Source organism: Bacidia gigantensis (assembly GCF_019456465.1).
Source record: "Bacidia gigantensis strain McMullin 20006 chromosome Unknown contig_125, whole genome shotgun sequence".
NCBI classification, from domain to species: domain Eukaryota; kingdom Fungi; phylum Ascomycota; class Lecanoromycetes; order Lecanorales; family Ramalinaceae; genus Bacidia; species Bacidia gigantensis.
This window is the reverse complement of record NW_025408591.1, coordinates 578163-601759: the sequence shown is the minus strand read 5'-3', so window position 1 is coordinate 601759 and position 23597 is coordinate 578163. Positions and strand designations below refer to the sequence as shown.

The 23597-nt window shown below is 48.3% G+C and overlaps 6 protein-coding genes across 6 annotated transcripts; 2 read left to right on the top strand and 4 right to left on the bottom strand.

Annotated features, from left to right (window-relative positions):
* Positions 1-493: 493 nt before the first annotated feature.
* KY384_001004 (uncharacterized protein) lies at positions 494-2224 on the bottom strand (the record flags this gene model as incomplete). Its single annotated transcript, XM_044809536.1, has 1 exon — positions 494-2224. One exon carries the CDS (start codon positions 2222-2224, stop codon positions 494-496), a length of 1731 nt encoding a protein of 576 aa, XP_044673443.1.
* Positions 2225-3660: 1436 nt separating this feature from the next.
* Positions 3661-4762, bottom strand: KY384_001003 (uncharacterized protein; the record flags this gene model as incomplete). The annotated part of the gene is made up of 5 exons (XM_044809535.1): positions 3661-4047; positions 4102-4243; positions 4298-4494; positions 4549-4590; positions 4652-4762. The coding sequence occupies 5 exons, from the start codon at positions 4760-4762 to the stop codon at positions 3661-3663; spliced, it is 879 nt and encodes a 292-aa protein (XP_044673442.1).
* Positions 4763-6128: 1366 nt separating this feature from the next.
* On the bottom strand, positions 6129-7901 carry PDH1_1 (ATP-binding cassette transporter CGR1; the record flags this gene model as incomplete). The annotated part of the gene is made up of 2 exons (XM_044809534.1): positions 6129-7792; positions 7895-7901. The coding sequence occupies 2 exons, from the start codon at positions 7899-7901 to the stop codon at positions 6129-6131; spliced, it is 1671 nt and encodes a 556-aa protein (XP_044673441.1).
* Positions 7902-8259: 358 nt separating this feature from the next.
* Positions 8260-9690, bottom strand: KY384_001001 (uncharacterized protein; the record flags this gene model as incomplete). The annotated part of the gene is made up of 2 exons (XM_044809533.1): positions 8260-9532; positions 9587-9690. The coding sequence occupies 2 exons, from the start codon at positions 9688-9690 to the stop codon at positions 8260-8262; spliced, it is 1377 nt and encodes a 458-aa protein (XP_044673440.1).
* A 1114-nt stretch (positions 9691-10804) lies between these two features.
* On the top strand, positions 10805-12845 carry KY384_001000 (uncharacterized protein; the record flags this gene model as incomplete). The annotated part of the gene is made up of 2 exons (XM_044809532.1): positions 10805-10875; positions 10922-12845. The coding sequence occupies 2 exons, from the start codon at positions 10805-10807 to the stop codon at positions 12843-12845; spliced, it is 1995 nt and encodes a 664-aa protein (XP_044673439.1).
* A 1372-nt stretch (positions 12846-14217) lies between these two features.
* Positions 14218-16420, top strand: KY384_000999 (uncharacterized protein; the record flags this gene model as incomplete). The annotated part of the gene is made up of 6 exons (XM_044809531.1): positions 14218-14537; positions 14588-14645; positions 14694-15177; positions 15469-15620; positions 15670-15863; positions 15913-16420. The coding sequence occupies 6 exons, from the start codon at positions 14218-14220 to the stop codon at positions 16418-16420; spliced, it is 1716 nt and encodes a 571-aa protein (XP_044673438.1).
* Between the last annotated feature and the right edge of the window lie 7177 nt (positions 16421-23597).

Here is a 23597-nt window from a genome sequence, read left to right as displayed (position 1 = left end):
ACTACTCGCAGATATTATGAAGCCATCAATTCATTCAGCCTTTGCACCTTGCAGGTCAATATTGCTCGTGAAAGGACTCCCAGACTTCGCCATTAAGGATTTTCGCCCACGGCTTCTTCCACTCGCTGCAATTGAAGTACATGACTGAGCAGACTTTATGCTCTTGTAGGATAGACGTTTTTCCTACTGTTCAACAGTACAATCCCTGTCGAGAGCGGCCTCTTGATGACGACAAGCAAGGAGAGATGTAATGTGGAAAAAGCCGTTTTAATGATCATATCTTTCCTCGATGTCTTATCCAATGCTGTCCTACCGAAGAATCTCACTTGTATCACTGCTATTGTTGATATACGCGCCCGCTATGCCAAAGCGAAGTCCCTTATGCCACCCAAAATTCTGCCACCAGCGCCATTGGTATATCCACCCATATAGATTGCCCGTAAATATCTTTTCAAGATTTCTGACAAAACCTATCCCTCTGGACACGCAAATCTTATATCACATTTGCTTCATCGAATTCCCACCTAGCTCCACTTGTAGCATCCTCCCCCTTGGTATCAAGAGGGGGCACCTCCAGATCCTCCTCCATCAGAACCCCGCTCTCCGGATCGACACTCATCCTTTTCTCCCTCATCAGCCTCCGAATCTCTCCCTCCGCCTCCTCCCCATCTCTCGTATCATCTCCCCACCCAATCTCCGGTAATGGGGCAAACAGCTGTCCATTCTCCAGCTCCAGCGTCCTTCGTTCAATCGCCTCAGTCATCCTCCAACGCCCAACCAATCGCTGCCTTCTCTCCACAAATTCCTGCTCCAAGCGTCTCTCCTCTTCCGCACAATCCTTATCCACCTCTTCATTCTCACTCTCAAATTCCTCCCCTAGTTTACCCACCTCTTTCTCCTGCTTATCCACCACCCGATCGACTTGCTTGGCTTGCTTTTCTCTTAGCACGTTGATTCTTCCTGCGTGCAGATTCTCCATTCCGCTGCGGACATGGTATTGCTGCTCCAACATCCTATAGTCATCTTTCGTCACTTGCCGGACCGGTAGTCCGCGTTCAATGTTCTCCTGCGGATTGCAATACGCCTGCATGTGCTTCAGCCTAGTATCACATGCTTGTCTTTCATTCTCCAAAGTCTTCTCAAGATCTGCTTCAGCAGACAATTGACGGTGCTCTAGATCGGCAAGGGCTTCGGCATGTCGACTTTCGAGGGACGTTTGGGCAAGTTTGTAGGTGGAGAGGCGATCGCGTTTTTGGGAGAGATGCCGCGTGCGCATTAGGCGGGTTTGGGAGGCCCGAAAAGAAATGAAACGGAGTTGTTCTTGAAGCTGGGTTGTACGCAGCTTCTTGAGAGTCGGGTGCACGAGTGACCGCGCGAAGGCGGAGGGAGAGGGTGCTCGTTCGCGAGGAGGGGTGAGCGGTCTTTCAGGCCGGCGGGGAGATTTTGGAGGTGGCGGGGCTGGAGATGATGCCGGTGGCGGAGGCGGACTGTGTGTTGGGAGGAGCATGGGGGGCGGAGGAGCTGCTTCGAGAGGCATTGAGATGACTTTCCTGCGGCCGGTTGGTCGGCCGGTGGGTGATAGTGGTGGAGAAGCAACGGTGTGGGATTGGATTCGGGATAGGGTTGGCACATAATCGGCGGTGTTGGAGCGAGGAGATATTTCAGGGCGGAGAGACCGCGTTGCTGGTGGGGGTCGCAGCGGCAGTTCTGGTGCGGAAGGTTGCGACTGGGTTGCAAGAGATTTCCGCTTGCTACGGATGGTGGAAAAGCGCTTGATGCCTCTCTTGAATTTTACGTAATTCGATTTATTTGAGACGGCAGAGGCACTTGACGGCGCAGATGTAGAAGTGATTGAGGAAGTCGCAGCAAGGGATGGAGTCTTTCGGTGTCCTTTCGAATCAACAGAGCTGTCCGACGGTGCATTGATAGATCGAGACTTCCGTGCATCAATTGGAGTCGGAATGACCGGTACAGGTGCAGCTGATGCTATATCAAGAGCAGCGACATCTTTCCCAACTAGTTCGAGCGATGTCTTGGATTCTTCTGGAAGATTGATGCCCAGCTCAAGCGCTCTCTGTATGTAATGCCGGTCGACATCCTCCTCCGGCTCTTCAAAGCGAAGCACCATCATGCGGTAGGTATCATTATTATCACCGGCTTTGGCGACTGGCGCAGGAACAGATGCTAAATGGTTGTGGATGGAACCCTTCGGGGTGCCCGCCATCAGCAGCCGGTGAAGCGGTGAGGAATGTCGTTGCTGCCGCACGAGCGGACACAATGCATCAGTCCATGTGGGCTTCTTATGTTAGAGGTGCAATCAACATGGACAAGTCACACACCAGATGATGGTATCGAGTGCCCAAAATAAGGGCCTGGATGATCGACTGCGTTGGCGCTGGATGTTGGCCATCTCTACATCAGTAGCTCTCATCGGGCGATTTGCTGGCGACCATGATTCGTGCGGCACAGTCGACTACCTATCAAGACCCATGTTGACACGTGCTACCCCTGTGCCTTGAGCCTTGTCAGACTTTGCTTAGAACTATGAGTTATGGTTCTTATGGTTAACCTCGACAAGTAAGTACGGGGGTTGGCTGTTCACTGGCCCGTCTGGTGCCGTGCCAATCTTAAAAGGTCAAGGAAGTTGGAACTGCCCATTTTACATTATTCTAATGATGTCGTGTGTATGATATGTGACTTGTCAGCTCTCTGTAATATGATTGAAATTGTGACATTTGCTATCTAATGCTGAAACATGGCTTTGATGCCCAACATCCCCTTTGAATCCCCGAAAATACCGCCATTACGAGAACACATGAATCCCGTATTCCGCAACTCCCGTTCTGCTTCGTCTCGTGCCGTTTCTAGTAGTAACACTGTCGCCCAGGTCTCGGATTACTGAGACCAAGCACTGTAGCTTAGAATCGATACCGGGCCGGTAGCGCTACTCCCGAAGACATTTGCTCGCTGAATGATAACTTCTAGCATATTCTCGACCTCTAAGTTGATCAAGGTATGTCCTGCGCTAACTGGCGTTCCCTTAAGAGGCACAATCGGGAAGCCGGAAACGAAGAGATGGCTTTCTCTGTTTTGAATAACGTCCATGTTTTGTTGAAGCACATCCTGAATTATATTGGGTCTTGAGACTCATAATTGCAAAAGTTCAGACATAGCTTCCACCCCATTCGATCATCGTCATGCGATTTCTGTATCTTGATGAGATCCCAATGTAATGTCGTGAGGTCACTGTGTTGTATAACTGCGTCTTCTGATGAAGATGCTTTGCCTCTCTGTTCGACGACCAGTCATAAACATGCAATTGCTTGCACAGCGAGAAATCATTTCATGCAGACTTACTACCATTAGGGGGGGGTAATCGAGTTTGGGGATATGCTTCACGCATGGTCAAACAATACAAGGGTAAATTCGAACCTGAGGTGAATATAGAGTGATTCAATGATCTGCAAAATTTCATTATTTCAACAAGACTATTACGCTATATGTGGTATCGTCGAATCATACGCTATCAAAGAATGCGGTTTGTCCTTTATACCCAGACTAGGCTGAGAAAATGCGCTCAAGTAGCTGACGACAATATTGAGTGGCGCATATAACTCATTCAAGACTTACGATTTGTTGGATTAGGTCTCCCAACGCTGCTTAGGCATCGACCGCTCCTGTTGCACCGACTTTGTCACCATTGGTGGCGGAAGTAGGATCTTCAAGATAATCTTTGATATTCAAACCCAAGCGAGCTGGATCGATATCTTTGTGGCCCCAGAGGAGAAGGGCGCCAAAGACTGGCTTCGCCAAAATATCAAGGATGCCGTAGAAGACGGCTTCAGAGTCTGGAGCAATAACGTTGCCTCCCTCGGACAAGCCCCAGGCGATCGGATAGAGGAACCACAGGAAAATGGTCCAGACACCACAGATCAAATACGTGCGACCAATGTCGGCGCCGAGAGCGTTTGCGTGCTTACGTGCGGTCCAGGTGACGGTCCAGGCGACCCAAAGGAAGGCAAAGCAACCGAAAACGAAGTAACCCCACTACGAACGTTTGTGAGTACAAGCCAGACAAGGGGAATGGTGGAGAGCAGATACCTTGTAGCTAGAAGTGACGAGGGCGCCAATCAATCCTGTGATCACCATAATCTCATTGATAAGAATGGTATACATGACAGTAGGCCACGGCAAGGCGGCAGTCAAAAGCAGATCCATTAAAAGCAAAGGTGTCGTGATCACCCTAAAACATACTGGTCAGCATCCTCAAAAGACTTATGCTACACTCAACACGAACCAGTCAATGTATCGAACATAGAAGATCTCACGAGTTGTGCCATGGACTTTTGGGTTGTTCCTCATGAATTCGACTTTGATGCCGGTTTCGCCAAGATCTGCGCCCATGGTAAAGTATGCGATGGCGGCGACCATGGTAATCGCTGCGGTGATGTAGTGGAAAATTCGATGATTGCGTGGCTTCGTGAAGGAAAGGCCCTAGTGCTATGGCTCAATATGAGGTACATTTTATGCGAACGACCGAGTACTCACGACTATGACCATTGTGCTCACAAACATCACAGCACATACAGTCTATCAGTGTTCGTCAACGAGGGTTCACTTAAACTGACGAGCGAGCTGCTACACAACATACCCAATACCAATCAGAACCGCGGGCCGTGATGGCAATGTCGGAAGTGCCGCCATTGACCATGTGGTCGCCATTGGCGTGGATAGCATCGTTCTTACGAGGAAAGAGTGCCATTTTTCCGGTAGAAAGTGAAGTCAGAAAGGGTAGCCACAGACAAGATTGCAGAGAAAAAAAGGCATGGAAGGGCAAGTGGGTTATGTTAAATCAGTCCCTAGCGTGTGATGACGATGAAGCTACAGATTGCTACGGCAATTGACAATTGAGCAGATGACATAATTCCTTCCTCCCCAGGCATGACTCTGGGCTTTGCATCACTTTTGGCTGCCGTTTGTCAGCCTCTACAGACTGCAAACAATAACGGCATAGTGATCCGTTGCCACCACTTGCAAGACCAGTTGGATCATGATGAAACTGTCCCGCTGTTTTCCGGACAAGAATTCCATGAAAGTCAAGCAGTGCAGGATCTGCTGCCGCTTTTGCCTTACAATTTGACACGGCGGTTGCGTGCCAACGTCTGGGGTCGCTTCATCAAATTTTCTGCTCGCCTTGAATGTATGATGAAATCACCAAAAAGAATGTCCAGACTAAGACCACTAGACACTGCCGAGCTCGAACTAGTGACTAAGCTTTTCTCAATGGGAATCTGGACGAGAGTATCCCTGTACATGTGCTGGAGCTATGACCTTTTGATGCATAGTCTCTGCATAGTGCTGGAGCCGGCCTGCCGCCAGTAGGCTAGCACTGGGCTCAATCTTGACCCTGAGATTGGACAGATGCTCCCCACACTTCGATCTGGCGCTGCTTTGTGCTTGATAAGGCTTTGCTGACGCCTCCGTGGCTTTTGGAGGCAGTCTCCGGACTGATTGGAGGGACCAGATTGGCCATTTGCTCTCTCCAGCCACTCCAAGTTCGTTTGAGAACGTTGGGATTTTTGCGGAGCCGGGCAGGCAAGTCCTAGGATGATTCCATCCTTCTCTTGGCTCACTAGTATGTGCAGTTGTTGTTGTTCTTTTGGAATATCACATGCATTTCCCCGCTCCCAAGTGTCTGGTTCTGCCTAGAAAGATAGCAAGAGTCTGCACATGATCATCCTCATGACAAGCTGCTAGTGCAAATCTGATGCCCAGAGACTTGACAGCACCAGCCGGTCCGTACCAGCCCCAATCGCGTTGGCGTGGGACGAGACACATTTTGATGCTCGATCTGTCCCTTGTGAGCATGATCGAATTCTACAACTTGCTGCTTTGTGGTCGGGGGGAACTTCAGGCTTGGGCGGGGCCCCCGTTTACTACTTCTGTATGGGTTCAAAATCTTTATGTACAAACAACCCGAGAACTTTCCCCAAGAGTATCGTCTGAAATACGTTCAAAAATTCTAGAACCCTGACATCTGCATCATGTTTGGAGTACATCTCAGGGCATTCCTATAGTTCATAACACAAGCGTCGTGCTCCATACATTGCTGCTTCATTATATTAGACTTATATGGCTAAGTCAGACTGCTGCCGCATCGCGTTGTAGAGCTGGACAAGGACAACCAGCAATAAAATTAGTATACCAATATGAACATTTGAGAATAAAGGCAGAACATGTAACTTGTCAATGGCCTTTGCACTCTGCACAGTGGCCTGTTTCTTCCAGGGCTTTACCGTACCGAAGTATTCTAGAACTTGTTCAGTCACCAATTTGCTGCCAGCGAGGCATATTGGTACACCAGTACCAGGATGAGTGCTCGCCCCGACGAAGTGCAGTCGTGAGATGCTTGGATGCTGTGTACGGGGCCTGAAGCTGAGCACGTTGAAGAAGCTGTGACTGAGTCCCAAAATTGCCCCTTTGTCAAGATTCAAGCTGTCTTGCCAGCTTTGCGGGGTGTTGACAATCTCCTTGACTAGCGATGACTGTAGATTTGACGCACCTGTTCGGGTTTCAATCGTGGCAAAAACTGTCTTTCGGGCAATGTTTATCATGTGCTCCCAGTCCTGCTTGCTTCGCACATCTAGTCCCCTACCCTCCTCCTCATCAAGCAAGTGGCCAACAGGGACTAAGACAACGATGGAATCTTTTCCCTCCGGTGCAGCGATTGGATCGATTCTAGAAGGCACGTTGACGTAGAAACTTGGCTCTTCCGGAATCAGATGCTTCTTGAAGATGTCGTCGAAGCTCTCACGATAATGCTCGGCGAGGAATATGTTATGAGCCGTAAGCTCGGGGATCTGGCGATTCATGGCCCAGTAAAAGGAGATGGAGCTACAGCTTGCTGGTCGGGCTTTGAGAGATTTCGCAGTCGGGGATGGTGGAAGGAGACTGTTGTACGCGTATACAAGGTCAGCATTGATGATCACGACGTCTGCTGTAACAGTTTGACCTGACGGAAGTACGACCCCACGTGCTGTCTTTCGATCCTCTGAGAGAAGTATGGAAGACACTGGTGTCGATAGACGGTATTTGACACCGAATCGCACGCCGATCATCTCTAGTGCCTCTACGACTTTATGAAAGCCTCCTCTCGGATACCATATTCCTTCGGACAATTCTGTATACTGCAGTAATGAGTACGTTCCAGGTGCGTCGAAGGGCGACATGCCCATGTACATGCTGCCGAACGTGAATACTCTTCTCAGCCTCTCCGTCCAGAAGTATTTTGACGCTCTGGAGTAAATACTCTCAAACGGATGTAATGCGCGCAGGTGCCGCAGAAACGTTGGCCTTATCATGGACATTAGTGATGTAAAGTTCTTCTTCAGTACATGAGTGACGCTGAGTTCGTAGTGCTCGTGTGCCTCACGAAGAAAGTCGAGGTATCGAGAGAAGCCATCTTTCCCTTCCCATCTCTCGATCTCCTGCTTCATGCGGGCCACATCTGTCGATAGCTCAAATTTTTCTCCATCATGGAACCAGACGTTGTAGTTGGGCTCGCATTTGAGCAGCTCTACTCCTTCGCCTTCTAAGGATGTACCTAGATCTTCGAAGATAGAGTGGAAGATATGGGGCAGAAGGAGGAGGGAAGGTCCCTGGTCGAACCGATAGCCATCATGATGAAGTAAAGAGCAGCGACCACCCGTATAGCTGTTCTTCTCGAAGACTGTCACGTCAAAGCCAGCCTTTGCAAGTAGAGCTGCAGACGAGACCCCTCCAATGCCAGCACCTGCGTGAGTGAACGATCAGATGCTATTCGCAACAAGAGACTTTGCAATGCAAAGAAAAGGCTCACCCACTATGATTGCAGTCTTTCGACTCGGTTTCTCACTTGTCATTGTAGAATCGCGTAGTATAAGGTCGCTGGTGGGGAAAAGGAAAGTTCATGACGATAGTGCATGTGTTCTGTAGGTAGGGCTCAAAACTACGGCACCATCGATTACGCTAACATGTCCCCAGAGGTACACAAATGCTCTAGTACTAGCCAGCCATCAATCTAGAAACCCATCTAGAGAGCGCAAGTGGTAGAACTTCATGAAATTGTTCCGAGTTGTCCTCAGTGCAGACTCTGCTATGTTGTGATATATTGGATGTACATTCGTTAGCTATTGGGGTATTTACAAAACTCAACTCAGATTGAACAGAGTGGTATCTTAACGCAATGCAAAAATCAGCATATACAGCCATGTCAAACCATTACTGCCCTAACGCCTTCCACGCGACTCGAAGCCTTCTCAGTTTGGGTACTGTAGCTCGTCCAGCCTTGACTCTGTAATTCGGCGTTCTGAGCACTCGCCCAATTTCAACGTAGCTTTCAACTGCAACTCGCATTGGGGCTCGAGCTTCTGCTGGCAGCTCCTCGATTGCGGACTTGGCTGGCTCGTAGATAGCCATCGCTCTGTCTAACAAGCGCTGCCTCACTCGTTCGACTGTAGGTTGGTAGGGATCACTAAGTATACTCTCTGGCAGAAGGTCCTCTTCCTTGAGCCAAGAGGTTGGGAGATATACCCGTTTGTTGACTGCGTCCACAGCTATATCTCGAGCTATATTGACGTATTGAAGCGCAACCCCCATCTGACGACCAGCTTCGAGGATTCGAGATTTCTGCGAGCTTTGCGTCTGGAGTTGAGTATGATGATACACAAGCTCCAAACACGATTCTGCGACTGTACCTGCAACTTGAGCTCCATATTCATTGAGACTGTCCTCGTCTCGAATCGGAAAAGGAGCCGAAGAAGAGGCGAAGTTTAGGTCCGTCTCGAATCCTCTGAGTAGATCATAAAGTGGCGCCGGAGACAGATATTCCGTTGGCAAATATCGCAGAGCTGCTTGCGCCTCTGCAGGAAACGCAATGCCAATGGGGTCATGCAGAGGATTACTCTTCCGTCTGGTGCCATTATCGTACCTGGAGTCCAGATAGCTACGAAGTTTGCTGATCCATTCTCTTGCTTCCTCTACTGATCTAGCTTCGTCGATCAAGTCGTCCGCCACCCGACAAAAGGAATACAGTAGGATCAAATCTACCCGCAGCCGTCCCTGAAAGACACTGCTTGCAAGGTAGAAGCTTCTGCTCTTGGCCTTAAGCCGTGCGAGCGCTTGTTGCAGAGCTTCTATTCTCCGTTCGTCGTACGCCTGAGTCGAAGTGATCAAAGCTTCCACGAGGAGAAATGGCGAAGGAATAGATGGTAGTGATGGGAATATATGTGGGAAAGTTTGTAGGACGGCGAAGGCATTGTCAAAGGCTACCAGCCCAAGTATGATGAGTACATTTGTGAGCAAGAAAAAGATTGCTTCTTCAATCTCAAGCCCCTCCCAAAGGCAAAGTCCCAGCTTGGTGCCGGATTCAATTGTCCATGTGCCTCGTCTCAGGGCCAAAGTATCGACGGCCCAAAGGTAAATCGTGGGGATAGCAATTGGTATGAAAGTATTAGATATTGGTAGGCCAATAACAAATTGATACGCAAGATTCCTACCAGGTCACGTTAGTCACACAGGGGTCTTCCGAGATTGTAAACAGACTGACCACAGCAATAGAATGAAGGGACCAGCCCAGATGATTATCAGGCCCAAATAAAGGCCATGGCCGCCTTTTGCAACCAGAATGGAACCTGCCACAATGGTACCCATGATGCCCAAAGATCCTATCCATCGCCATTGCCGTATTCTTTTGCTGTCATGCAGAAGCTTCTTCCCCCGAATATATACAGGATGAAAGGTTGGTTTGCTCAGCAGTAGGTAGAGTAGTGAGGTATTGTAGGTCTGTATGACGAAAAAGAGGACCTCTTCCATGGGAATCCTGAAGAGCGTGGGTCCAAGAACTGCGTTTGGTGGATAGCTCCATATATGAGAGTGAATTAAGTAGGAATCCCATGGTGTGGTAGAGACGACGGCGACGATTATGAGGAACAAGACTTTGTACAAGCCGAGGGGGGTCGAGAGCGGTGCATAGAGGAAAGACAGCACCAAGGCGGGCGGCACATTGTATTTGAGGTGGACGAAGGCATAGTCAAATCCCATGTCTCTACTCATATATGGTATATGGAAGTCAGAGTCATGGCTGTACTTTGTGGTGAGAGCTCCTAGCCTCCAAACGTAGAAGTTGGCAGAGGCGGGGAAAGCTTCGCTCGGCCTAGGAAGCTATATATTGGCGCTGCGGGGCTTCACGATGGGGGCCAGCCGAGATTATTGTAAAGCTCGACAGTCGAGAGTATGGTATACTTCGGAGGGTGTATTCATCCACTGCAACTGCATTGAAGCTCAACAATCAATCGTAGCGGCTAAGGGGGGCGACTGTTGTGTGAACGAGTACTCTAGGGGTATCGTCATGGTAGACGGAAATCAACAATTACGACAGTCATGCACGGATCCCGCAGGGGAAAGTCTGGGGGCGGCACCTGCGTCGTTAAAGCGGCAGGGGGACCAAATCGACAGGGCTTTAGTTCTAGGGCTATTTTCATCTCCTGCCGAGGATGCCTGCACTTGACATCACGCTTCTTGCTCGGAGTAGTTGCTGTTGCTGCATCGTATTGGAACGCAGCAGAGCGTACGATCAGGCGAAAGCTGGAGGGTGAAAAATAGAAGTGTCTCCACTGCAATCTCGCGCTTGCCCTGGTGCACTCGTCATAAGAAACTGTCTATGTAAGATGATGGCGACTAGTGTCTGCTAAAGTCATTCAATTTGCCCCAAGGGACGGCGGTATCGCTAAAGGTTGCACGAAATGGCTTGTCGACGAGTAGATCTATGGCGGCGAGGGACACCAACATGATCTTGAAGGAAGTGCCTAAACGGCGACAACATCAGCGCTTGCACCCGTAAGAGATACCCTGGCCGAACAAGTCCGTAGGCTGACTGACGCAGCTATCTGTCTGGAAACTTTGCGCCAATTCACAAAACCCTACCCCTTACGCCGTGCAGCAGCTCTGGCACACTTCCAGAGGAGCTCGCCGGCGGTGAGTATGTTCGTAATGGGGGTAATCCGGTGACCAACGAAGCGCTTGGGCGAGATGCCCACTGGTTCGATGGCGACGGTATGCTCAGTGGTGTGTCATTTCGAAGGTCTGAGAAAGGGGATATCGAACCTGAATTCGTCAACCAGTATATTCTGACTGATGTCTATCTTGCGTCAAAGACCAATGCGTCTTTGCGAACGCCAATCTTGCCTAGTATTGCAACTCTCGTGAACCCCCTGACTTCTCTTCTGACCATCATACTTCGTATTCTGCGGACCATTCTGCTAGTGATTCTCACACATCTTCCTTGCTCTGAGCAAGCAATTACGAAGATCAGTGTTGCGAACACTGCCGTGCTCTTTCACGATGGCAGAGCTTTAGCTACTTGTGAAAGCGGGCCGCCTATGCGAGTAGCATTACCCAGCTTGGATACCATTGGCTGGTTCAACGGGCATTACAGTGAAGGAGAGGGATTCAAAGACAAATTGTCAGGCTTCGGTGGAAGCGGACTGACTAGTTTTATGAGGGAATGGACGACCGCCCATCCGAGAGTAGATCCTAACAACCAAGACTTGCTTTTGTATCACTCTACATTCATTCCACCATACATCAATTACTCGATTGTTCGCTCTTTATCAAAAGATGTTGCAAGCCAAGAGACCGGGGCTACAAGACGAGCTTCACTGCTAAATCAGCCTGTACCAGGGATAGCTTCCCCAAAGCTGATGCACGATTTCGGCGTCAGCAGAAGGCATACAATAATTTTGGACCTCCCTCTCTCACTCGACCCCGTCAACCTCGCAAAAAACAAGCCAGTCGTTGCTTACGATCCAAGCAGTCGCGCACGTTTCGGAGTTTTCCCACGTTACAAGCCAGAAGAAATCCGCTGGTTCGAGACCAATTCCTGTTGTATTTTTCACACCGCCAACTCATGGGATTCACATGCTAATGACATCGACACCGTTCCACTGAACACAACAATTGTCAACATGCTAGCCTGCCGCCTAACGTCCGCCTCTCTCGTGTTCTCAGCGGGCGACCTTGCAGCTCCAATACCCACCCAAAAAGCTCCCCCCGACCAGCACGAAGAGGAGCAATGCCGCCTTTACTACTACCAATTTACCCTCCCCCAAAAATACAAAAAATCTGATGAGAACCATATCGTCCACCAATGGGCGCTCTCCGCCATCCCATTTGAGTTTCCGTCCCTCAGAGATTCTCACTCCATGTCCCCGGCAAAGTACATTTACGGCTGCTCCGTCTCCGATCAGTCCTTCGGCTCAGCGCTCGGGCGCGCAGTCAAGATAAATTCGCTCGTCAAAGTCGATGTAGAAACGCTGATCGAATGCGGGAAGCGCAACCCACCCCAGCAAATCAAAGGTTGCGTTGATACAAGGAGCCTATCGGAGATAATCAGAAGTAAAGACCCACACGACCCCATCCAAGTGTTTGAAATGCCACAAGGCTGGTATGCACAAGAATCGCGTTTTGTGCCTCGAGGAAATGGGATCAGCGAGGATGACGGATGGATCTTGAGTTATGTATTTGACGAAAGTCAGCTCGGGGAGGACGGAGAGTGTTTGCTTGATGCGAAGAGCGAGTTGTGGATCATTGATGCAAAGGACTTGCAAACAGTAATTGCGAAGGTGCATTTACCGCAGAGAGTGCCATATGGCTTGCATGGGAATTGGTTTCCGGAGGAGCAGGTGCTGGGACAGAGGTCGTATGAAAGAGTCAGGGAGATGCCTAGGAAGGCGGGGCAAAAGAGGAGAGAGCAAAGCCAGGGTGGAAGCTTTGGATGGCTCTTAGAAGGGGAATGGAGATTTGGCTGAAATAATGTTCAGTCTAATGGATGTTGGATAAACTCTTGGGCTTTGCAACGGTAGCGTCTATCAGCTCCCGCATGGCTATCACGTTGATAGCTTCACAGCCCGTGTATAGTGTATTCTTGCTCAGCGATCAGTTGCCATATGCGAAAAAATTCCGGCGAAAGGCGAATATTAGACTAGTAAGTATTTTGACTGACTGATACCCTTCCTCTACGTTTGGCCTACATACCCAGCCACTTTCTCTCTTGCAATAATCCTCGTGATTGAACTAATCCACTTCTCCTGACTTACCTTCGAGGGGTGCTTCTGCAGGTTTTTCGGTTGAGTACAGTACTTCAGGTAATGTCAAGGTGTCGAGGGTATGTTCGAGAACTAATCTCACCGTGAGCAGCTTCACACACTCTGCTCCTCATGTTATTGTTACAGGAAAGAGATTGAGCTTCTGAGGAGAAGATATTGATTGAGTCTAGTCTTACTCGTACAATCTTGAAGTACGTGACCTAGTAAGGCTCTGGCAGCCTAAATATCTTGACTCCCAAACCTGGACGAGAAATATGGAGCTTCTGAGGGCCTTTGGAACAGCAAAGAGGTAGATGGCGGCTCTAGATGATCATCAACACATGACAAGTCAGAGACGCAGGTTCATATTGATTGACAGTCTGGGCGTTGAAAGCGCTTCGCGAGCCTTCTTGCCGTCGCGAGCGAGCTCCCTAAACATGAGAAGAGTGACGGCAAGTAACAATCAGAACGAGACAGAGGTTATGTTTGGAGGATGCAAAAGCGACAATTCACCCTGAAAGCGGTACAAAAAGGACGAGCACATGGATCAAAAGGCTTTCATTTTGCTAATGTCTTTTACCTCATGTTCGAAAGGTAGAAATTATGTGATTCAAATTGGGATTTGCTCCTAAACCTGGGAGCCCAAGGTATCCTGGAATCAACTAAACACTTGTTTCCATGCACTTATGTTGGCAATACATGATTGGTGTGGTGAACACGACACGCCGAAAACAGTGAATTGACATCTCGACGCTAGCGTCCAAACTCGGATTCCCTGTGTTGTGAGGTCTTTCCTTCCTTAACTTTCTCTCCTTCTCAACCACCAAGTCCATCTCCAATTCTTCGTTCCTGCGTCCCTCATCATCCACTTCTGGTGATCAACACTAGACTATCGTGATCGTGAGTCTGCGAAGGACTCCAACAAGTAAGTGACCTCTCAAGTCTGCGGCCGAAATTCCAACACTTCACCTCAGTCTGACTTCTCACCCCAACACCCCGCATTTTGCAACAGACTTCCCTTTGCAAGCTGCTGTCATCACTCGCCTCTTGCACGTTATTCCCTACTTACAGCTGTCATCCCAATAGCACCTTCAAGATGGCTGAAACCTGGGGCGGCGAGGACGCCACCGTGAAGGAAGTGACCGATTCTCTCGGCAAAACTCAAATCAACGCTGAAGCGGCTCAAAAGGCCCGCGAGCAAGGATGGGCCGAGCCTACAGCTTTCGATTATGAGCATTTCAATGCTGCTCAGCAGAAACAGGAGCCAGGATCTGGCCCTAACCCGATTTGGGCTGCGAATGCTCAGAAATATGAGTGGAATGATGAATATGGTGACGTAGGACCTGTTCATGAGAAGCTGGAGCAGATTCTCTTCAAGAATGACTTGACCATGAGGAAGGGCCAGGATTACGAGAAGTAAGTTCCCCATCCGTCGAAGTCGTCTAGACTGCGTGTTAACAATGGAGTCTTGCCAATATTCCAGTCACCTGCGAGAGTAAGGAGAAGATTGCACCAGTCAAGAAGGTGAATCATTCTTTTCCTCGACATGGATGTCAACTGACGGATTGATAGTTCGAGGATGCCGGCCTGCATCCTGTGATGCTCCGTAACGTCGAGCTCTGTGGGTATGAATTTCCGACACCCATTCAAGCATATGTCATCCCAGCAGTCATTCAAAACTATGACGTTATAGGCATTGCACAAACAGGTAAGGCTGTTCAATGTAAAGTAAGAAGCACGCTTACCCTATCAGGGAGTGGGAAGACAGCGGCGTACCTCATTCCGGTACTATCCAAGCTCATGGGCAAGGTAAAAAAGCTCGCAGCACCTCGTCCAAATACGGCTCAAGGCTGGACACGGGACCAATCAGTCCGTGCAGAGCCCTTGGTTTTGATTATTGTGCCGACCCGTGAGCTCGCAGCTCAAATTTTCGACGAGGCGCGTAAGCTCTGCTATAGAACCATGCTTCGACCTTGTGTGTGTTATGGAGGCGCACCCACGGTCGATCAGATGGATGACCTGCGTAAGGGGTGCGATGTTCTGATTGGAACTCCAGGTAAGACCTCTAGGCTCTTTCTTCTAGCCTCAAAATCATTGTTGACTTCAATCCTAAGGGAGAATGATGGATTTTCTCCAGCGTGGAAATCTGCTTTCCTTGAGTCGTGTCAAGTGGGTCTAATATTTCCTGACACACATGCAGCCTATTGATGCCAGATGCAGGTACCACATCATCGATGAAGCCGATGAGTTAATCAGCCCGGACTGGCAGACTGAGATGGATATGCTTCTCGGAGCCGGTGAGATACATCTTCACTTTTCATGCATCTCGGAACTTACATTGGATTAGACAGCAATACAGATGACGACCATATCTATTGTATGTTCTCGGCTACCTTCCCTAAAGAGGCGCGCGCCTTAGCCAAAGACTACATGGCGAAAGACCACGTCCGTGTTCGAGTCGGGCGTGCCGGCTCAAGTCACAAGAATATAAATCAGACTGTACGATATCTCTATCAATGTCTTACTTCTGCTTACACTCATCTTCCAGGTAATCATGGTTGAAGAGAGTGCAAAACGTCAGGCTGTGTACGATCTTCTGCTCTCTCTGGAGCCTGCCCGCACAATCATCTTTGTGAACAACAAGAAAGCAGCCGATTTTCTGGACGATTTTTTGTACAATCTCGCTATGCCAACAACTTCTATTCACTCGGATCGTACGCAAATTGAGCGCGAGGATGCTATGTAAGTCGTGCCTTTGGCAAACTGGTCTCAATCATTGACAACGTTCGAGTCGTGCATTCAAGACCGGAAAAGCCCCTATTCTGATTGCGACGGGCGTATCAGCTAGAGGCCTCGACATCAAAAATGTGATGCATGTGATCAATTACGACCTTCCGGGCTCTGAGTATGGGGGGATCGATGAATACGTGCACCGGATTGGGCGGACTGCCCGAATCGGCAATCAAGGTCAAGCAACCTCGTTCTTTAATGAACGTAACGAGGATCTTGCGGAATCTCTAGCGAAGACATTGATGGAGACCGGTAGCGAAATTCCAGACTTCTTGCAGGCCTATCTCCCGGAAGGCGACCTCACCTTTGATGACAAGAGCGACGAAGAAGGAGAGACTGAAGGGGCTGGAGGAGTCAAGGTTGCTGGCGAGACTGGTGGTAGCTGGGGGGTGGATGCTACTTCTGGTAGCAATGCCGGAGCGCAGGGCAAAGCTCCTGCGAAAGAGGAGCCTGCCGCGTGGGGACCTGATGGGGGAGATGCTTCCGCAGCCGTCGGAGATGCATGGTAGAGGCTTTAGAGCCGATGGACGTACAAAGTTAACAGACAAAAGCTCACTATAGCCACGCCTTAACAGAGGGCTAATAAGCAAAGTAGTGGAAAAACAATGCACATATATCAGCAACGGCATAGATAGCAGTAATAGCACAGAATACAGACTCACCTCTTGCCACTTACTTCTCCTCTTCATGCAGCCCTGATATTAGTCATCTCTTCTTTCGTATCGCTCCAGTCACCTACGCTTTTCGACAAGATATTTACCGCAACATCCGCTCACGTAGCACAAACTATACCTTGCCTTTGATACGAATTTTCCAGCAATTGCAATTGGTAGAATCGCCAGCTATCTAAAAATCCATGTTCAATCGGTGAGTATCCAATTCATTATAGTTTTAACTCCTCACCAATTTGCTACTCTTCCACATTTGATCGTTCGCATCTCTTGAAGAGACACTGTTCCCACGAAGCTATCCTTCTAGTCTGTGCAACACCGCACCCGAGGCTCTAGCACAGTGATACGTTGACATGTTCAGACTAAGCCTTCTGATATGGTCGGGCTTCAAGAAGTTGAACTATTAGATCTTGTTATCCCAGATATGAGCTTGCATTATCTCCTTGCTAGCTTATGACAATACCACCAACTCCTAGCGTTGGGGCCATTACAACGATAATCAATCATCTGCTTGTTTGAAGCAGACCAGCGTTGCCAGCGGTTTAGTAGACTGCTAGCGGTTTTAATAGACGGACATGAACTCGTCCGTCATATCGATAGTACGTCTAATTTGGTGTTGTACGGAATATTAGTCGTCTAGGTTGAGCTTCATACCGATCTATTGGTGAATAGTTTGATATATTGCTAGCAGTTTGGTGGACTGCGAGCGGTCCAATTCAGGGCTCAACCTCATTATGAGAGGTTTAATTTGACCCTTGGCCCGAGAATCGGAGTGTGAGTTTTACTACCAATGCTGCAGTGTGCCCTTGAGATTGGATGGACTGAACAGTCGGTAACGCTGAAGCAGACCTTAGCAACCATTGGACATGCTGCAAAAGGTCTGTCTCTGTCTCTGTCTCTCTCTTTGTCTCGTATTTAAGAGGGAAAAAATCTTATTTGAGGAAAGTCAGATAATCTCTAGACGTTTGCTTGATTAAATCAATCGTTCTGGCAAGTCCTGAAAATTCAGTCTCTCCGAACCCCAAATTGACAGAGCTAAAGCGAGCAGGCAGAGACGTGAACACGAAAGAAGATCGCCTCAAATTCGAGCAGTAGTTCTTTAAGAGATGACTTTGATCACGCAATTTAAGAGATGATGAATAGGCTCAACATGGTTTTCTTCAGCATCAGAAGTCTTCACCTCAGTAGACTACAAAGAATCCAGTTCTGACTGAGCGTCGAACATCAGAAGCTTAAATGGCTGTTCGTGTGGGCCTGTGATATTTGCCAAGCCATGGCTAGGTTTTAGCGAGCTGGTCTCCATGATTGCTCAATCTGATGCACCTAGCTATGCTGCGGTTGGCTAGGAAGAGTCTTGATCCAAAGGAAAAGTAAAAGAGGTAAGAACCAGAGCAGGAGGAGTAGGGACCGTGCATATGTTGGGGGCAAAAAAGCAGGCTTTTTAGCTGATGCGCTTGGCCGCACGTACTCGGCCGCATTTTGGGGGAAAGCTCGGGAAGGTGCAACGTGCATGATGACGATCGTGATCCCGATTGGACTGTTGGCTCTGTAGGAGGGCTCTTCCACTTTTTGCATGTATATCTGAAAGGAGGGTATATTGCCGAATAAAAAGTGCCAGTTCGATAAGAGCTTTAGGATCCTAATACTAGGACGGACGTCTCTCGGTAGCCTCCTCTTGTATATCTGCAGGTTCAATTGAGTCGGCCAACCACGTGGAAGTCACTGTAAAAGGTCAGTCATTCGATAGATGTCATGATTGGGATTGCGTACGAAAAAGTTCTTCTCGTGTGTCAAATACCGCCGGGCGGCCATTTCTTGTACTTGCCTCCAATATAACAACAGAAGGAATTAGTGGGCTCTCTAGCTAGATGGCAGTGGCGCTCTTGATGTTCGGAAATCTTATCGTTTAAAGAGGCGTTGTCTCCAGACAAGTCCATGCTTAACTATCTTCCTCCTGCAGGCGAAGACGATATTCCTCCAACGTTTCTTCAACTTTGGTCCCTCAGCAACGGATTGCGATAGATTCACAGAAAGGTCCGAGTCCTGCTCGTCTTGTTGTGCATGCAGAGAGACGGGCTCTACATAAACAGCTTTTGGCATCGCAGCGCCTGCTTTCCTTGACAACGAAGCTACTATCGCCGATTGTTGGAAGTAGTTCTGATTATTAGAGTAATATCTGGCGAGTGATGGCGGACATTGTAGGCAAGTGCGGTAATGCGCATTGGTTTGGCCGAGAGGAAAGAGTCTGAGCTCGTCTTGAGTGAAGGCCCTAGCTGGCTGAATTTGTCGGCAGGTGTGGCATGGTAGGTGTCCGTCTGGCAGGAGACTTAGGAGATGGGGATGATCACGTTCCATTATCTCCAGTTCGACGCCCCGGAGCTTGCGGATCTTCTGCCAATAGATTGGATAAATGGTCGGTACAATGTGCCGGAAGTAAGTGCAAGTCCTACTCATCATGGCCAGTTCAGGAGCAAACCTTCCCGTGAAGTAGCCAAGAATTTGCATGTACATCTCAAGAGGAAGTCCAACAAAGGGACTGCTTTCGTTGGTGTTCATGTTGATATTATCGCGGAGCGAGTTCTGTGAGCAGGCACTCTGAGTGTTGTGTACTGAAAAGCCTGGAGATATCCTCCTCGTGTGCAATTTTGGGCTCTCGCTTGCGGTATTATCATGTGGGAGGCTTGAACGCCCTTGAGGGAAACAGTATTGCTTAGGTTTGAGTATTGATACCTTGCCTGACTCAAAGATGTGAAAAGGAAACGATGCAGGAGAGGCGATGGCAAATGAGCGGTGATTGTGGGACACAAACAAATGCCCTAGTCTCCGCAGCAGTCTGAAATACGGATGATGATAGGTAGATGCCCTTCCACTAGCACTCTACAATTCGGCAATGTTGTCTGTCAGTGTGAGAGTGCAAGTCGATGCTGGCACCCAGAGAGAACGCTATCATTATTCTGATCTTTCCCACCCTGAATTTCACTGCGTAGTCACCCTTCTCTATGATGCCTGCGCCCGTGCAATCAACGCGATCTACTTCAAGGCTTACGTCCGTCAGCTTTGTGTTTGTATGATTGTGCCTCCAACCCTTACTTCGGTTGCTCGGTACGAAATGAATCTCTGGCTGTTTGTTGTCCAATTCAAGCAGACCATAGCCTGCACCCTGTCTCTAGCCTTTTCACCTAGACAGAAAGCTTATTTTGCTAGATATTGATGTGACTTTCCGGTATGTCGTTCTAATATCGTAAGATTTTCTTGGGATCAGAGCTTTGGCTTCTCATGGCTGAATTTGGGAGAAGGTCGGACTTCGTTACATGATGATGGGACTCTTCCGCAACCCCTTCTACCTGTCTTGAGCGAACAGCGTCAAGGTACCTTTGACGCTGTCTACGAATGAATCGAGAAGGCCCGCCTCTCGCCCAGGGTAACACCTAGCAGCATTACTGAGAGCTCAACCACACAGTGCACTATCAATGTGACGAAGTCAGCAATCCTACTAGTATCGTGAATTTATACTCAGTCACTCATCAAATATCATTATATTAGAGTCCTTCATCACCTACAAGGGTAGGAGTGTGGTTGATGCCACAACCGACCAATCTCATATCCATTTTGGCCAACAGATCAGAAGTCATTTGACTCAGTTTTCCTTCCAAATGCCCTATGTTTCTCCATTGACACCTTTTGCATTGCCTACGTGGCGTTTGTGAGACTCGAGGAGCTGAAGATTCGATATACTAGGACTGCTGAGAATGACTGATCAATCATGGTCCTATGATACGTAGAAGATGCTTGCAAATGTACGTGACCATACTACTTGTAAAATCTTCTGCTAACAGCCTAGATGAACTTTGAGATCATCAAGTTCGAGGCCTGCCTCTTGGTTTCGGGCGAATTACGAGGCTTTGCAAGTTGCTCAGTCCACGACGAGCTCGCATTGAATATCGACGGGCTTTCGATATCCTTGTTCTTCTATCTGATGTCCGTTGCCTAAAGGAACATCTCAGAAATGCGACGTGAAGTCCGGATCTACCACCAAATCCTATGACTCTGATGAATCACACCGTTTACGTACCTACGATTGCAGAGGAAAAAATTTCACTACATAGGAAGCATATTTTGAGATTGGGCTGTGGCTAAGAGCAAGGAAACACTGGTGTTTACAATTTCTACATTTTCAAGCCATCCAGTCGTGCTACGAGGTCGGCTATGAGTCGCCAATGGAAAGACTGGTTCATGAAAACAGAACTCAACACTGAAGCAAAGAAATTTTGGAAGTTTTCTAAAGCTTCTCAATTCTCTCACAAGCAATGTCTTACACCTATTACAACGGCTGTGGCCTCTTGTCAAGCAAGACCGCTGAATGTCTTTGACATTCAAAATCCGACCTAGTAGCCGCTATAAATGTCTGGCTCATTCGCATTTCAGGTTGCTACCAGTGACTGTATGCTGCATAAAGAATTCAGGTTGAACTATACACTCCGTTCATCAGATGCTAGCTAAGAAGTAGCGCCAAAGTTGCGTCTGGACTGAGGGTAGATTCGAAAGGGAAATGGCAGGCCAAGTCGCCCAGGCACAGTAAAATGGGGCTGCTATTCAAGAACAATGCAATATTCGATTGCATAAACATAGACAGAACGCTGACGTCCTCAAAGCGCTCTCGTTTGTATGCTCATTCCAAAGACGTTCAAAATTGTATGTGCTGAATATCGAGACAATGAACGCTATAATAATGTAGAATATGAGATACGGCTGCCAAATACAAGGCCTCAATCGTTTGTATGGTAAGAAAGAAGCTTTGATAGAACAACGTCCAGAAATGACCAAATGATTTGTAGCTAATTTGGATGGTTTCCATCCTAGCGATCCTAAGTCCTTCTCACATTGTTTAAGCTCCTCATGATATTACGCAGAGACCTGAATAATCGAGAACTGGCTGAAAAGAAAATCTAAAGTGTCTCTAGAACGTGGAAGCTTCCTATGGTGACATGAGTGAGATCATGATTCTGTCTTCGACGTACGTCGAACTATTTCTACTAGTATGGAAAAATCATACTTCCTTGCACGGCGTCCAATAATGGCTACCTTCTCTGCGAGAGCTTCATCGCTCGTGAATTACCATATCGTCATTTACCATCCTACTTCTACTTGAATAACATTCTGACCCTCCATGAGTATTCAAATGTGACGCTTACTTAGGGGTTTTGGAGAGCAAACTATCCATCAAAGGGCACCCAATATCATGGCCTGCAATTGATACCAGCAAAACTCTGATAGGTCAGTCGTTACATTTCAATAGGTACGAGGTTAATCAATTGATCAAATTCTGATTGATTAAATATCACAATTTTTAATGCAAATCTCTTGCTGTCAGTCGCTCAGGATATGTGCCAGCTAGATGCTCATACACGGCTCTACAACCATAGTGCAATGTTCAACAGGAGCTACCTACGGACGCTCTCATCAAGCAATTTTTTACGAAGACTCGCCATAATGTATGAAAGTCCTGATGTCTTTGTGAAAGACGTAGTCAGCCATACTGCTTGCGTGCCTTCATCGCCGAATCTGTTATCTTGCAATCAGGGGAAAATGATGCGCTGACGAAGGTGAGAGCCAAAATATCACGAAACCTCTGCTAGTTTGGCCAGGACGTTCGTGGGCCGCTAGCCGTATAAGCTGACGAATCAGTCGTTTTCGCAGATAGTTGGTCCAGTCGGGGCATCAGACCAATTGTTGGGCAAACGGTTTGGTGTATCAGCCTAAATTGTCTAGAAATAAAAAGTAAATTGGCAATTCAAATGGCTTTTATGATTAATAGTTGATTTGGTCTCCGAGTCAAACCAACGGCCAGCGATCTAATTTGAGATGCAAACCAGCTGTTCAACTAGAAGTCTAGCCACTAATAGTCCAAATTGGGCTTCAAAATGGACCGTTTTCACAGTCGGCCACCTTAACCTCTGCCAACATTGTCTGCGGTAAGTCGTCTTTCGTGAAAGACGAGAAATAATCAGAAAAGTCATCCATGCTTTAGAGAGAATGCAGAGAGCTTTGCTGCCTCTTCGACGGTCATGATGTTGCTGTCTCTCATGAGTAGCTGCGCGTCTTGTTTTGTAGGAAAGAGGGAAAAGCGTGAGTTTGGCCGGTCACACACGTCCGCGATGATCTAGAAACGAAGGGAACTATCAGTTGCAATTGACGCTCCAAGGTACAGAGATTCTTGTCCGCGGCTTCATAAGCACCGGATAATCAATATTACTCAGCCCTTACGGAACAAGCGAGGCGCAGCACAGCTTCCCAACCAGAATACGTTGCCTTTTGGAGCAAAAGTGTGCGAGACAAGAATACCATGGCCTCGGATCCACATGCACTGAACGTGCAGAGGCTGCAATTTCTCTCATAGTCTAGCGCAAGGAATCCTGTTGCTGCGCGAAAGCAGTGCCACACGGGTTGACCATAGCGTAAGGTCGTTGAGCGTTGTGAGAGACACTGCCCTGAGCTGTGAAAGACGCAGTGTTTCAACAGCAGGAGATAATTAGAAAGGCTGCCGCGTGGTCTTCTAATCATTATTCCATCATTCCAATTCCGAGTTCTTCAAGGGGCATTTTAGGGCAGAATCAGTCTTGGCATCCGGACGCATTGGGAGTAGCACGGAAATAACGGTTATCGCGATAATGAGATTGTGGAAATGATGGGGGGGGAGTGGGAAGGAGGTGTTCGCACAGGAAGTCAAATCACTATCATAATAATGTGACCATCCAATGAATAAAAGTGGGGTGGTGCATGCATTGCATTTCCATTGCCTTGCGGCCAATCAAACGCCCTGCATAAGAGCAAGGGATCAAATGACATTGCGCCGATTCCCAAGGAGGCGTCGTCTCAGCTTGCGACGCGTGACAAGTCCCTCCCCAGGCATCCATCAGAGCGCGCATGACAACGATATATCATCGCGATGGCGTGCAGTTGGACCCAATGCGAAATTCGAAGGGTTTCAGGTGCACGCACGGCGATGCGAGTGATT